Source organism: Pelophylax lessonae, assembly GCF_965119305.1.
Source record: "Pelophylax lessonae genome assembly, chromosome: 7".
In the NCBI taxonomy this organism is placed as follows: domain Eukaryota; kingdom Metazoa; phylum Chordata; class Amphibia; order Anura; family Ranidae; genus Pelophylax; species Pelophylax lessonae.
The window spans coordinates 128,256,200-128,269,375 of NC_138774.1; the positions used below are offsets into that span (position 1 = coordinate 128,256,200).

At 41.9% G+C, this 13,176-nt stretch overlaps 1 protein-coding gene across 6 annotated transcripts in view; it reads right to left on the reverse strand.

Annotated features, from left to right (window-relative positions):
- Positions 1-13,176, reverse strand: part of ATP11C (ATPase phospholipid transporting 11C (ATP11C blood group)) — a 280,200-nt gene that overhangs the window by 42,983 nt on the left and 224,041 nt on the right. For all 6 annotated transcript variants that reach the window (XM_082262976.1, XM_082262974.1, XM_082262973.1 and 3 more), the window contains exons 24-26: positions 10,272-10,399; positions 7,308-7,443; positions 1,473-1,538 (exon numbers count right to left, since the gene is read on the reverse strand). In XM_082262976.1, the coding sequence (XP_082119102.1) occupies positions 1,473-1,538; positions 7,308-7,443; positions 10,272-10,399 (330 nt within the window). The remainder of the gene's footprint in view (positions 1-1,472; positions 1,539-7,307; positions 7,444-10,271; positions 10,400-13,176) is intronic.

A 13,176-nucleotide genomic window follows, 5' to 3' on the forward strand; every position in this document is an offset into this window, starting at 1 on the left:
CAATTCCTTCTGTGCTCTGAGGATCCTATGCCCTGGATATTCCATGTATTAAATGTAAATCCATGTATATCCCATCATTTCAGAGGAAAATACCGTATTTATCGGCGTATAACACGCACTTTTTCCCCCTGAAAATAGGGGGCAAATGATGTGTGCGTGTTATACGCCGATATAGTGTTAAGAACCCATAGTACATACCCCATAGCAGTGCAATGTAAGGCGAGTGGATGTCCTCTTTAACGGTGCAGTCCTCCGGCAGCCTTCCTCTGCTGCAGGAGAACATGTCACACATTCTAAGGCAAGTGGATGTACAGTATCGGCTCGCATTCCAGGCCTCCGGTCACAGCAGACGAATTCTCGTGGCCGTCAGAGCGTAAACCTGGTAACGCTCTACACTGCTCGCGAGAGTTTGCAGACTCGTAATAGTTTCACTGCTAACGAGGGGAGAATTGACTGAACTTGTACCGGTCAGGTACAAGTAGTTTTCATGCCATTTTAAAGTACAAAAATGTGACAAGTACTGCACGAGTATTGCACACAAAGACAGACACTGCCTTACAGGGGAGGGGGAGCTAATAGACATACACTCGCTGACCCCCCTCATGCAAGTGCATTGATCTTAAAGTGGATCAGAGCAAAAGAAGTCTGCCAGGGGGAGAGCAAAGAAACGCTGCAGTGTTTCTTTACTCCTCCCTGGCAGATTTATTTTGATACTCTGGTCCACTTTAAAATCAGTGCACACTGCTGCCTTTGGGGGGCCTGTCAGCTAGTGTGCGTCTTTTTTCCCCTGAAATTTCACTCTTAAAATGAGGTGCGTGTTATACGCCGATAAATACGGTATATATTCATTTTTGCAAAAAACAAAAACAAACAGGGACCTTACAGAAACAATACCATGTTGAGGAAATAACAGGAACAGGAATACCCATAGAGTCCAGGCAAATGAATGGTGTGTCTTAGTGGAAAAATGGCATGACACAAAACCAGAAAGCATTACATGGACATGCACTTCTAAGAATAAACATGGTCTCATATAAACAACAAATGGCAAAAAGCAACAGGCAGGTGGACCACGTAATTGTCTCGACTGATGAAAAAAGAAAAAAAAAAAAAACATAGAAAATGGAGGCAGACCAGAAGGCCCCAAAAGCATATAGGTAAAAGTAAAGAAGAGATTAAAGAGAAAAAAAAGCGAGAGTAGGAAAGGGGAGAAAGGAGATCAAAGGTACCAGCCAGAACCTGAGAAATCCTTGTGTAAGATACACAACATTAAAGATTTACAGAGGAGGAATCCAAAGGGAACATAGAAGGAATTGGGGTGGGGGGGGGGGGGTGGGGGAGCCAGGGTGGTGGAAACTCTGGATTACCTCATGATTTTAAAGATATCCTGTCACCCGACTATTCCTTTTTAATAAAAATAGTCTCATTAAATTATATTTAACATATATAATACTTATATGTCATGCACTTACCTTTAATGTAACTGTAAACACTAATGTAGTGAAAATTATTGTTCCAAAAGACCAGTTTCCAAACACCTGAAAAAGACAATACCCTAATTGTGAGTGATATACAGTATAATTTTTCTAACCAACTTATACCTAAAACACATCCACCAAAAAAATCACATTTTCTGGTAAAATGTCATATGTATTAGGAATTAGTTAGGAAACTGCATTTATAAGATAACAAAATATGACATTGCCCTGGAAGTTGTTCATTTTAAAATAAAAATGGATCAAAATGTTGAAAAACATAAAAAAAAGAATTTCTGCAGGAAAAATTTCATTACAATTTAGTAAAAGCATTTTGGAGCATAGCAGAACTAAAACATCTCAAAGCAGCATTCTTATTTTGAGTTTTATATTGTATATTCTAGCTACAAATGCTAGAAAAAAACAAATTCAGACAAAATCCAAGTACAAAAATTAATTTGCTGAAAGGGCAAGGTGTATTCTACATATTTTGTAAAAAACTAAACAATACCAAACTATGAATACACTTATTATGCGAGACATTTAATAGTAAAGTTTTGCTTTTAACGTTTGCTTTTTAAAAGGTACTGCACAAAAATATAGATACATAAAAGTGAAGATCAACTTTACAACAGTAAGATTGAGAAACATCTTAGGAAACAAAAATATTGATTCAGGAAACCATTAAAATATGTTTAAAAGATGTTTCACTTTGATCAGACCATTTTTATTGTAAGCGATCAAAGTTAATTTTGTTTAAAAAAAAAATAGCAGAACAGCTAAAATTTAATAAATATTTGGATACCAATGTTGCAAACCTTTGGCTGTTTTATGAAATATGTTTATATCCAGATATTTATCTACTAATGATTGAGGCTACTACATTCATGCAAAAGTAGAAACACTATCAAGAAAAAAAAGCTGGAAGGCAATTTTAAGAGAAATGAGTACATACAGATCTGTGGAATAGTCATTTGTATTTAACATAGGGAACATACAAGTTTTGTGTACTTCTAAAAACACTGAAATGTGCAAGTTGGGAACAATAGAATAAACTTTCAGTAGAAGACATTTCTAAGTTAATACATGCATAACCCCAAAACACAGTGACAGCAGTGGGTCCAATATGTAAAATACTAATGACTATATAGTATGAACTAATTACACTCTAGTTTAACAATACGAGGTCAAAGAAAGATGCTTACCAATGCTGTCATGATCTGGATGCTGACATTAAAATAGGAAGTGAAATGTAAAAAAACTCTCTCTTTATGGCAAAAAAAACACCAAAATAAAATAAGAAGACTTGAATTCCCAAGAATATTTGACTAATAAATTAATTTGATAAATGTTTTCAGTATTTTTTATCATAGGACAAGCACATATTGGCTCCTGAGCATTGTTAAAAAGCACGTTCAGGAAAAAAAAAAGGGGCAAGATAGAAGTTTAACATTGGCAGGTTAGAGAAGGAAAGAAATAAGTGTGTTCCAAAAGCTAAGTAACTATGGATTTACAGCACTAGATTACACTATACTGCTTTTTTCTATGAAACCATTCAAGACTGAAAATGAACTGAGATCTTTCACTGTAGGGTGATCTAAAAGGAAAAGAAAAATCTTTACTCAAATTGTGGAATGCACATGTAAGACATGGGACTATAGTGTAGCACTGTAAGCATATCCATACAATGTATGAAAAATTAACATATAAATGTCTTGTTGCCCATAGCAACAAACCAGGATACTTTTTAAATCTGGTCTGCAGAAATTACAGAAGCTAAATAACTGCTATAAGCAATAAATGGATTTTTGTAAAATCTTACCGTAAAATCCTTTTCTCTTAGCTCATCGACAGACGTAGTCCTCGGTGATACACCACCTTCGGGTTATGTTACCTCCGCAGGAGCAGGACTAGACAGGAAATTAAAAAGCTCTGGCCACACCCTAGGGGCAGTCCCAGAGGGTATATCCTCTCTCTCTCTGCCTCAGCAAATCAGTTATGTGAAAAAGCAGTGCTTAGAGAATTTAACCCAACCCAACTCCAAAACAGAGGGGCGGGGACTACGTCTGTCGATGAGCTAAGAGAAAAGGATTTTACGGTAAGATTTTACAAAAATCCATTTTTCTCTAGCGCTCATCGACAGACGTAGTCCTCGGTGATACACCACCTTCGGGACGTCCCAGAGCAGTATCACAACTGAGGGGTGGGAAAATGGAAATCAAATCCCAATCTAGAAGGCCCAACCGGTGCCAACTAGAAGTTTACAATGCTCATCCTTAATGATGAGACTCAACCAAAAAAAAGAGAAAACAAATTTTTTTTTTTTTTTTTTTTCAAACAGAAAAAAACCCTCGAGGTAGACCACCGGTCTCCTCAAATTGCGGCCTGCAAAACCTTGCGGCCAAATGAGGCATCCGCCGATGCTGTCACATCAATTTTATAGAATTTTGTAAAGGTATGAACCGACGACCAGGTGGCCGCCTTACATACCTGGACCACTGACGCCTGATGGCGAAAGGCCCAGGAAGTACTGAGCGCTCGAGTGGAGTGCGCCCTAACAGGGAACGGAGGACTCTGACCCTTAATAGAATAAGCCTGTACCACCGTTTGTCTAATCCATTTGGCAATGGTCGCGGCAGATGCAGGCAAACCCTTTCTGGGGCCATCCGTGATCACAAAAAGTGAATCCGTCTTCTGGAATGATTCCGTAGCTTTCAGGTATACCCTGATTGCCCGAACCACATCTAAGGAATGCAACGCATGTTCCCGATGATGCTTGGGCTGAGGACACAAGGAAGGTAGTACAATATCTTCATTCAGATGAAAATCTGAAACCACCTTGGGAAGAAAAGATGGCTTAGGATGAAGTACTACCTTATCCCTATGAATCACTAGGTATGGTGACTGGCATGATAATGCAGCCAGTTCTGACACCCTGCGAGCAGAAGTAATAGCCACCAAGAAGGCCACCTTCTGGGATAGAGTAAGCAAGGGAATCTCCCTGATGTTTTCAAAAGGAGGTTTCTGTAGAACCGACAAAACCAAATTAAGATCCCAGGGCGGTAAGGGCACGCGGACTGGAGGAGCCAGGTGCCGCACCCCCTGGATGAAATTCCGCACCAAGGATTTGGTAGCTAAAGGCTTCTGAAAGAAGATTGCTAATGCTGAAACTTGACCCTTGATGGTGCTCAAGGCTAGCTTCTGCTCAACCCCTTGTTGCAAAAAAGCCAATATTCGAGTCACCGAATAGGTACGTGGAGGAAATCCTAAAGATTCGCGCCACGCAATATAAGTCTTCCATGTGTGACAATAGACTTTGCTGGAAGTCGCTTTCCTTGCTTTAATAAGGGTAGGAATGACTGAAGTAGACAAACCTCTGTCCTTCAGTACTTGGGTCTCAATGGCCAGGCCATTAAAACCAGCGACTGTAAAGCACGAAGGTAAATTGGTCCTTGAGACCACAGACACTCCCTGAGACGAAGTTCCCACGGAACGTCTGCGACTAACATGTCCAAGTCGGCCAGGCCGGCTTGAGGAGGCCAGCCTAGAATTTCTAGGACCACTGGCGCTGATTGGATCTGAACCAGGCGTCCCTAGAGCTATCTGGCCCCGACCATCCGAGAAAGTCTGGTCGTTTTCTGTTCCCACACATTTATCAGATACCTGATAGTTATCTGGAAAAGTGATCTTTTCTGGTTGAACCTCAGGGACCGAAGTCACCCGACTAGAGGCTACTTGGCCTATCTGGTCAACCAGATCCGATTCCTGTGAGGTATCGGGACTAATCTTAGGAAAAGGTAAAGGAAAAGATCTTTTCAGGGAACGGTAACTACCGCTTCCTGTGGTACTTAAATGTTGGAAGGGAAGAATCGCACCGGTAGTAGTGGTTGATGCTCGATCTAATGTCCTGAATACCGGTGAAAACGTCCCCCCACCCTGAAACCGGGTGGGGGCGCACCTTCAGGCTGTGTACTCCTTTGCTTCGGGTTTGGCTGGGTTGGTCCCCTTCTTGAACCCTCCTGGAGGAGTCTTGCCTTTCCCGCTAGTACCAGCCGGGCGCCCTTTATGGGCGGTAAAGAAAGGTCCTCGCTTGTTGCGAGGTCCCTTAGCTTTTGCAGCCTGTGGCAAAAAAGTGCTCTTGCCCCCAGTGGCATCCTTAATGATTTCATCTAGGTTGGCTCCAAATAGACGATTCCCCTGAAAGGGGAGATTGGTCAAGGTCTTTTTGGAACCTAGGTCAGCTGACCAGCATTTTAACCACAGCACACGTCTGAGGATCACTGCTAACTTAGATGCATGCCCTAATAGGGGAGTAGTGTCCAAGGCTGCGTCACAGATAAACCGTAGCCCTTGTATGATCTGTTCCATCAAATCAGATGTCTCCTGGGGAATATCTTTTCCCCTAAGATCTTGGCGTACCATCTTCGCCCATTCCGTAAGTGTCTGGGAAACTAGACCAATAACGATTACTGGTCTAAATGCTGACCCTATCAGAGAAAAGATAGTGCGGGACTCTGCTTCTATCTTTCGATCCACCGGATCCTTAAAGGACGAAGTGTCCTCCTCCTAACTAGACAGAAAATAACTGATTTGCTGAGGCAGAGAGAGAGAGGATATACCCTCTGGGACTGCCCCTAGGGTGTGGCCAGAGCTTTTTAATTTCCTGTCTAGTCCTGCTCCTGCGGAGGTAACATAACCCGAAGGTGGTGTATCACCGAGGACTACGTCTGTCGATGAGCGCTAGAGAAAGGATATTTTTTATACATCAGTCCCAAAGTGGTTGCCTTGTCTTTGGACTAAACTAGAATAGCCCTAAATATACAAAATATATGGCACACATCTTGTTTATTGGTGGGCAGTGCCTTAAAGCAGAACTTTACTCTTATAAAAAAAAAAAAAGCTAGGAGCAAGCTGGCAGATAAGTCTTTGCATGTCTCTTTTACCAACATACTATTCCCTCTTGATCCGAGCAAAATATTTTTTTTTGTGTATAATGCCCGTGGCACCTGCACAGTGTGGTGTACACGTTCAGACTATTCCCGGCATTCATGAAGAGAATGGAGCCAGAAGTCAGGACGATGTAACTCCAACATGCATGCTGGAGGGGGAGGAAGAGGAATATGACAAAGAGGATAGCAGAGGAAGAGGCAAAGTACAAATCTGAACCATCAGTGCTGGAGGAGACAAAGACAGAGGGGAGACTGCTAGTATGTGCATTGCAAAAAATTGCAAGGGTTTTCTACCCATGGCAGTGCTACAATTATGCTTTAAAATTTTTATAATACAGGGGCAGGAAATGTGGTATTTGACAGATTTGGGTGTGCAGCACCATACATCAAACAAAGAAGTGTCAATGTGTGCTCTGTTACCATCCATTATTCCCTATTCCTGAATATCAAAATGTTTCTTATATTATAGTATTATATTATTAACTGCAGTTAATTATTAGGATTTACACGATTCACCTTGGGTTGACACATGACTTGAATTCTGCACATGAACTCTTTATATAACCACAGATCTCAAAATTAAACATTAACGTCTTTAAAATACCCAGTGCAGTACATTATCCAACATTTAAATTATGTTTGTGTAGATTTAAACCATTCACAAAAGGAAACTAAATTAGAACATCCCTTTAAAACACGTAGAACATAGCATTTAAAGAAATAGAATCAAATAAAGTTCTAAAGTGCAGGTTCGGATATATGCCTACAAATTCACACAAGTTTGTATGATCAGTGTCCATTAAAATTGAATGTAACCTGTAAACAACATTAACATAAGGGGAGAAAAAAGTTTAAATGTTAGACAAATGGAAGTGTACCATACCTGCCCATTGCCTTCCAGCGATGGGTTCTGGAATAGGAGGTAAACGCCAAAGAAGAAAACTAGTCCTTCAAAGGCCCCCAGCAAAGTCCAGTATAAGAATGGCAACCACTGTAACATTGCATTGTCAGATATTCTCCTGTAATCAGAACAAAAAAGACAAACCTTTAAACAGAACGTTGAGAAAATTATTACTAACCAGCAGCAATATTTGTGAAAGAACGTAAATCTCAAATAAAGTATTAGACTTTGCCCATTGACATGTTCTTGACATTTAAATGTTAAAATCAGATATGTAGTCTGAGTACATAATCAGTTCCACAATCTACATTATATACTTTTGAGGTCCACTGGAATTTTTGATGCTGCTGAACATTTCAGGACAAAAAGAATAAAAGTAGCACACAGAGCAAAGATTACGTGCAATGCAAAGCCTAAAGCTGGTGGGGGGGGGGGGGGGGGGTGGTCTGGCAGGGGTCCAGGCTAAAATTGCCATTCACCGTCATACAACAGGTCTTGACTTGATGTGCGGCTCCCGGGACACCTAGTCACTCTCTACCATTGCCTGAAGCATAAGCAAGCTCCCTTCCAGGCCACAACTCACAGCGGTGGGCACAGGACTTCATTCCCATACAGCCTGAGCAGCTCACACGCATATCCTTGGTTCGCAACATCTAAAGCTGGCCACAGACAGATCAAAATTCATCAGGACTGGCCAAATTTTGATTTGTGTGCGGCCCTCCATTTGACAGTAATGGATAATGATAACAACTTCCATTGAACAGACATGCTGGAAAGCGTTTGTCGATCAGAGGCTGCAGCTATCAGGTGGGGGAGATTTGTCCATCCACTTCGCTTGCGACGATGGAGGGATCACCATCTAGACCCAGCTTAAGAGTTTCTTACAAAGCATGCTCTGATTGACCATAAATCATGTCGGTACTGAGAGAGAGAGAGGATAAAGAAGAAAGCTACACATCCTAGCTTAATCCTGGAGGAAACAAAGGCTAGTGTAAGAAGAAATTCTTAATAAGCAAAAAGATGAACAGATCTTTTTCTTTTACGTTTTTAGCATCTTTGGCAGCATCAGCGCATTAACCTTTCATGGTCTGCTTTTTCTCTACAGAACAATGCCATGAAAAAAATTAAACCTATATAACCAATCATATGTAGCACTAAAAATATAAAGCGTTCATAGGTCATAATAATTATTACTTATTTATTTAACAATGTCATCTCATATGGTGCTGTACAAACTGATAGATAAAACAAGGGGCGTATGGGTTATACAATATTTAAAATGTTCCAAAGACAAGTTAATATACACTGCTCAAAAAAATTACAGGAACACTTTTTAATCAGAGTATAGCATCAAGTCAATTAAACTCCTAAAAAATTGATCTGTCAGGTAGGAGAGGGGGTTGTTAATCCATTTCAGCTGCTTTGGTGTTAATGAAATGAACAGGTGCACAAGATGGGCAACAAGGAGACGACCTCCAAAACAGGAATGGTTTCACAGGTGAAGGCCACTGACATTTGTTTTTTTTCTCTACTCATCTTTGCTGACTTTCTTTCAATAGTTTTGCATTTGGCTAGGGTCAGTGTCACTACTGGTAGCATGAGGCGATACATGGACCCTATAGAGGTTGCACAGGCAGTCCAACTCCTCCAGAGTGGCACATCAATACGTGCCATTGCCAGAAGGTTTGGTGTTTATCCTAGCACAGTCTCAAGAGCACGGAGGAGATTCCAGGAGACTGGCAGTTACTCTAGGAGAGCTGAACAGGGCCATAGAAGGCCCCTAACCCATCAGCAGGACCAGTATCTGCTTCTTTGTGCAAGGAGGAACAGGATGAGCACTGCCAGAGCCCTACAAAATGACCTCCAGAAGGCTAATGTCTCTAATCAAACAATCAGAAACAGACTTTATGAGGGTGGCATGAGGGCCCGATTGTCCCCTAGTGGGCCCTGTGCTTACTGCCTGGCACCGTGGAGCTCAATTGGCATTTGCCATTAAACACCAGAATTAGGAGATCTGCCCACTGGCGCCCTGTGCTTTGTCACATGTGCTCAGGGTGAACCTGCTCTCATCTCTGAAGACGTGAAAGGGTCTGGAGAAGCAGTGGAGAATGTTATGATGACTGTAACATTGTTCAGCATGACCGGTTTGGTGGTGGGTCAGTGATGGTCTGGTGAGGCATATCCATGGAGGGATGCACAGACCTCCACAGGCTAGACAATGGCACCCTAACTGCCATTAGGTAACAGGATGAAATCCTTGGACCCATTGTCAGACCCTACGCTGGAGCAGTGGGTCCTGGGTTCTTCCTGGTGCACGACAATTCCCGGCCTCATGTGGTGAGAGCATGCAGCCAGTTTCTGGAGGATGAAGGTATTGATACCATTGAATAGCCCCCACACTCGCCTGACCTAAATGCAATAGAATGCCTCTGTGACATTATGTTTCGGTCTATTCGACGCCGACAGGTTACATCGCAGTCTTTTTAGGAGCTCAGTGATGCACTGGTGAAGATCTGGGAAGAAATACCACAGGACACCACCCATTGTCTCATTAGGAGCATGCCCCGACATTGTCACGTATGCATACAAGCATGTGGGGGGTAATACAAACTACTGAGTACCATTTTGAGTTGCTGCAATAAAAGCGGCATTCATGGACTAGGCTGCTGCATCAATTTTTCAATTTGATTTTCGGGGTGTCTTTGAATTTAGCCCCTCTGAAGGTTGATCATTTTAATTTCCATCAAACGATGTGTTATTCTTTCATTTCTAACATTTTACACAGTCCATATCAGTATAGATATTCAGCATGATATTTTTCCCCATTAAGATCTGATGTGTTTTCAAAGCGTTCCTTTACTTTTTTTTGAGCAGTGTAGTTTAGCACAATAGGAGAATGAGACCAGCTTAAAAAATTATTTCCTAAACAAAAATCTTCATACATACATATATAATTTAGGGTTTGCCATTAGAGTTTCAATACTGATGTGCTGTTCCAGCAGACTGTAGGCAAGGATTGGAAGAGATGTGAAACAAATGTTGTACATGGTCAAGTAGGCAGCATCATAAAGTGGCTACAATAGAAAGAAGAGAATGTTCAGTAAGCAAGAATAAAACAATACCAAAAAAAGTGCAAATTTGAGGGGATGAATGAAATACAACCAAATGTGTTTTTACAGCATCAAGTAACACTGCAGTTATACTCCTAGAAATAAAATTAGGTAAACATCAGATTTGTCCTAATCAGTCAAACCACCTTAAATTGAGTCTGTGAAGTTTTGTTTAATATTTATCCAGGTGACAGCTAGTAGTAACTGATTGTGTCCACCTGTCGGTTTTTTAGGCAGAAGCGATTGGACCATCCATTGCCATCTACTGGGCGGTGGGTGTCAACATGTGTTCATTTACACCCACAAACATCCAATCCTATCTGCTAAAAACAGACGGATGGGGGATTTGTTCCCCATCTGCCTGGTGGATCGCATGTCCGTTTATATCCAACCGCCCATAGAGGAAAATTGAGCTGCGTCTGTTCTGCACCAGCGTAGTGGACATGGACCTGTCAATCGCCTGCTTAGCGGGAATCAGCAGAGAGATCTCCTGCTGAGCAGGCGGGTCCGCTGGTGTGAAAGAGCCCTTACTGTTCATTATAGAACAAATCCAGTTGAATGTCAGTAACTACTACTAGTTCCTTCTTAGTATGCACACTCCTATTAAAAGTATAACTAAAGACGAAACTTTTTTAGTTTTGCATAGAGTGGAGAGGGATTAGAACAACCGGTAGGTCTGCACTGCCATCTGAGCTCCCGTTTTGAGAGGCTCGCCTTTTTTTTTTCCCCTGTTTACCATTATGAAAGTAAAAAAAAACCTCACAAATTTTGGTTTGTCCCTAGAACAGTAACAGAGGAGAAACCTTCCAATGGGGACACAAGTTCTGGTAACAGCAAGGGAATCCCTCACTTCCAGTTTTAGGCTATGGGACAAGTGAAGAGAAATCTCCCCAATGGGACACAGATGGAAAAAAAAAAAACACTGACAGGGGTTATAATCCTCTTTACGCAACCTAAATTCTAAAAGTATTTTACTTTAACCGCTTTTTTACAAGGGTAGGTCTTTACACATTAGATTGGTGGTTCATGTATTCTGTTTCATTTATAAATGGCACTGGAAAGGTGGCCATCAGGCATTCGCTGAGTACTGCATTGTACTGAGCTGAGTTGAAGGGCTGGGTGCCATGTTATTGCTATGATTGATCCTCACAGCAAATCACATGCAATTTATAGGGTTGATCCCTCCCCTTCAGCAAAGGAAGGAGAGAGATTGCAGTAATTGTGAATGGGGAAGAAAATAAATGGAACAGCAGAGTCATTCATTCTCTTTGGGCAATTCTAGAGACACCCAATCACTTTCGTGGGGAGCTGAAGGTGCGCCCTCCACCCTCAATGTATGCTTGATTAGCTGCAGTGAAGGGCAAGAAAGACATTGGGGGTATAATAGATCCATGGTATCAGTTGATGGGGTTTTTAGCCCCCCCTTGTGATACCAATACCGTTTCATAAAGGAAAAAAAAAAATGGGATTTTTGTACTAACCGTAAAATCAATTTCTCTGAGTTCATCGACGACACAGCGCTCCATAAATCATAACTAATGGGTTATATTGCCTCCTCCAGGAGTAGCACTAGGCAGAACAAAAAACACCTGGCTACGCCCATGGGCCGTCCTCAGCTGGTATATTACTCCCCTTTGCTCGAGGTAATCAGTTTAGTAGCAAGCAGTATTAGAAGTATCAGAACTCCACAGAGGGGTGGGTGCTATGTCCGACGATGAACTCAAGAGAAAAAGATTTTACGATAAATGCAAAAATCCCATTTTCTCTTTCGTTTATCGATGGACAAAGCACTCCATAAATCATAACTAGTGGGATGTCTAAAAGCAGTGCCAAAAGGAAAATGAGGGGTGGGGACAATAACCCAAGCCTAAACATAAGAGCCCTTAACCAGTACACAGGAGCCCCGTCTGAAAAATAAAGAAAAAACACCCCTTAAGAGGGAACAGTCCCTCTTAAAAAGCAGCCTGCAAAACTTTGCGGCTATAAGAAGGCTTAAGATCCAAGCCACAGAAAAGGATTGCGGATGAGCTCCAAACGGCTCACACCAAGAAATGTACGCTTTCCACGTACGATGTTATATCTTGCTGGAAGAGGACTTTCTCACCTTCACTATAGTAGGGATCCTTGGACAGACCTCTATCCCTCAGTACCTGGCTTTCAATAGCTAAGCCATTAAAACCACCGACTGTAAAGCAGGATGGTAGATCAGCCCTTGGCACAACTGGTCTTCTCTGAGAGGAAGCCCCCAAGGGATGTTTACAGTCACCAAGATGATTAGAAGATCATTGTTCTTGAATCCTTGCGGAATTCTTGAAACTGCGGAAGAAGCCTGAGCCGAGGATGATACTGGCCTTACCGTGGTCCTTGGACGCCTGCGGTGTCTATCAAAGAACCCTGTGACCTTGTCACGAACTTTGGTATCCTTATGAAGAGCCGAACCCGCTAAAGGAGCTGCATGTAAGAGCAAACAGAACTGTCTTGAAGGTGGATACCACCAGACTCAGAACCTGTATGTAAAATGTAAGAGAACTATCTGTGTGACAGCAGCCGGTGAATCACGGCCTGTGGTCCCTGAAGTTTGTGCAGAGGAAGTACCACCCTGGTCAGAAATAGAATCAAACCTAAGTAAATCAATTCTCTGGACAGGAGTAGGTGGGATCTAAGGTAGTTCAGACATCACCTGAACCTTTGTAGAAATTCAATCCACACAAGGAGACTCAGGGACTAAAAAACCTGAAAAG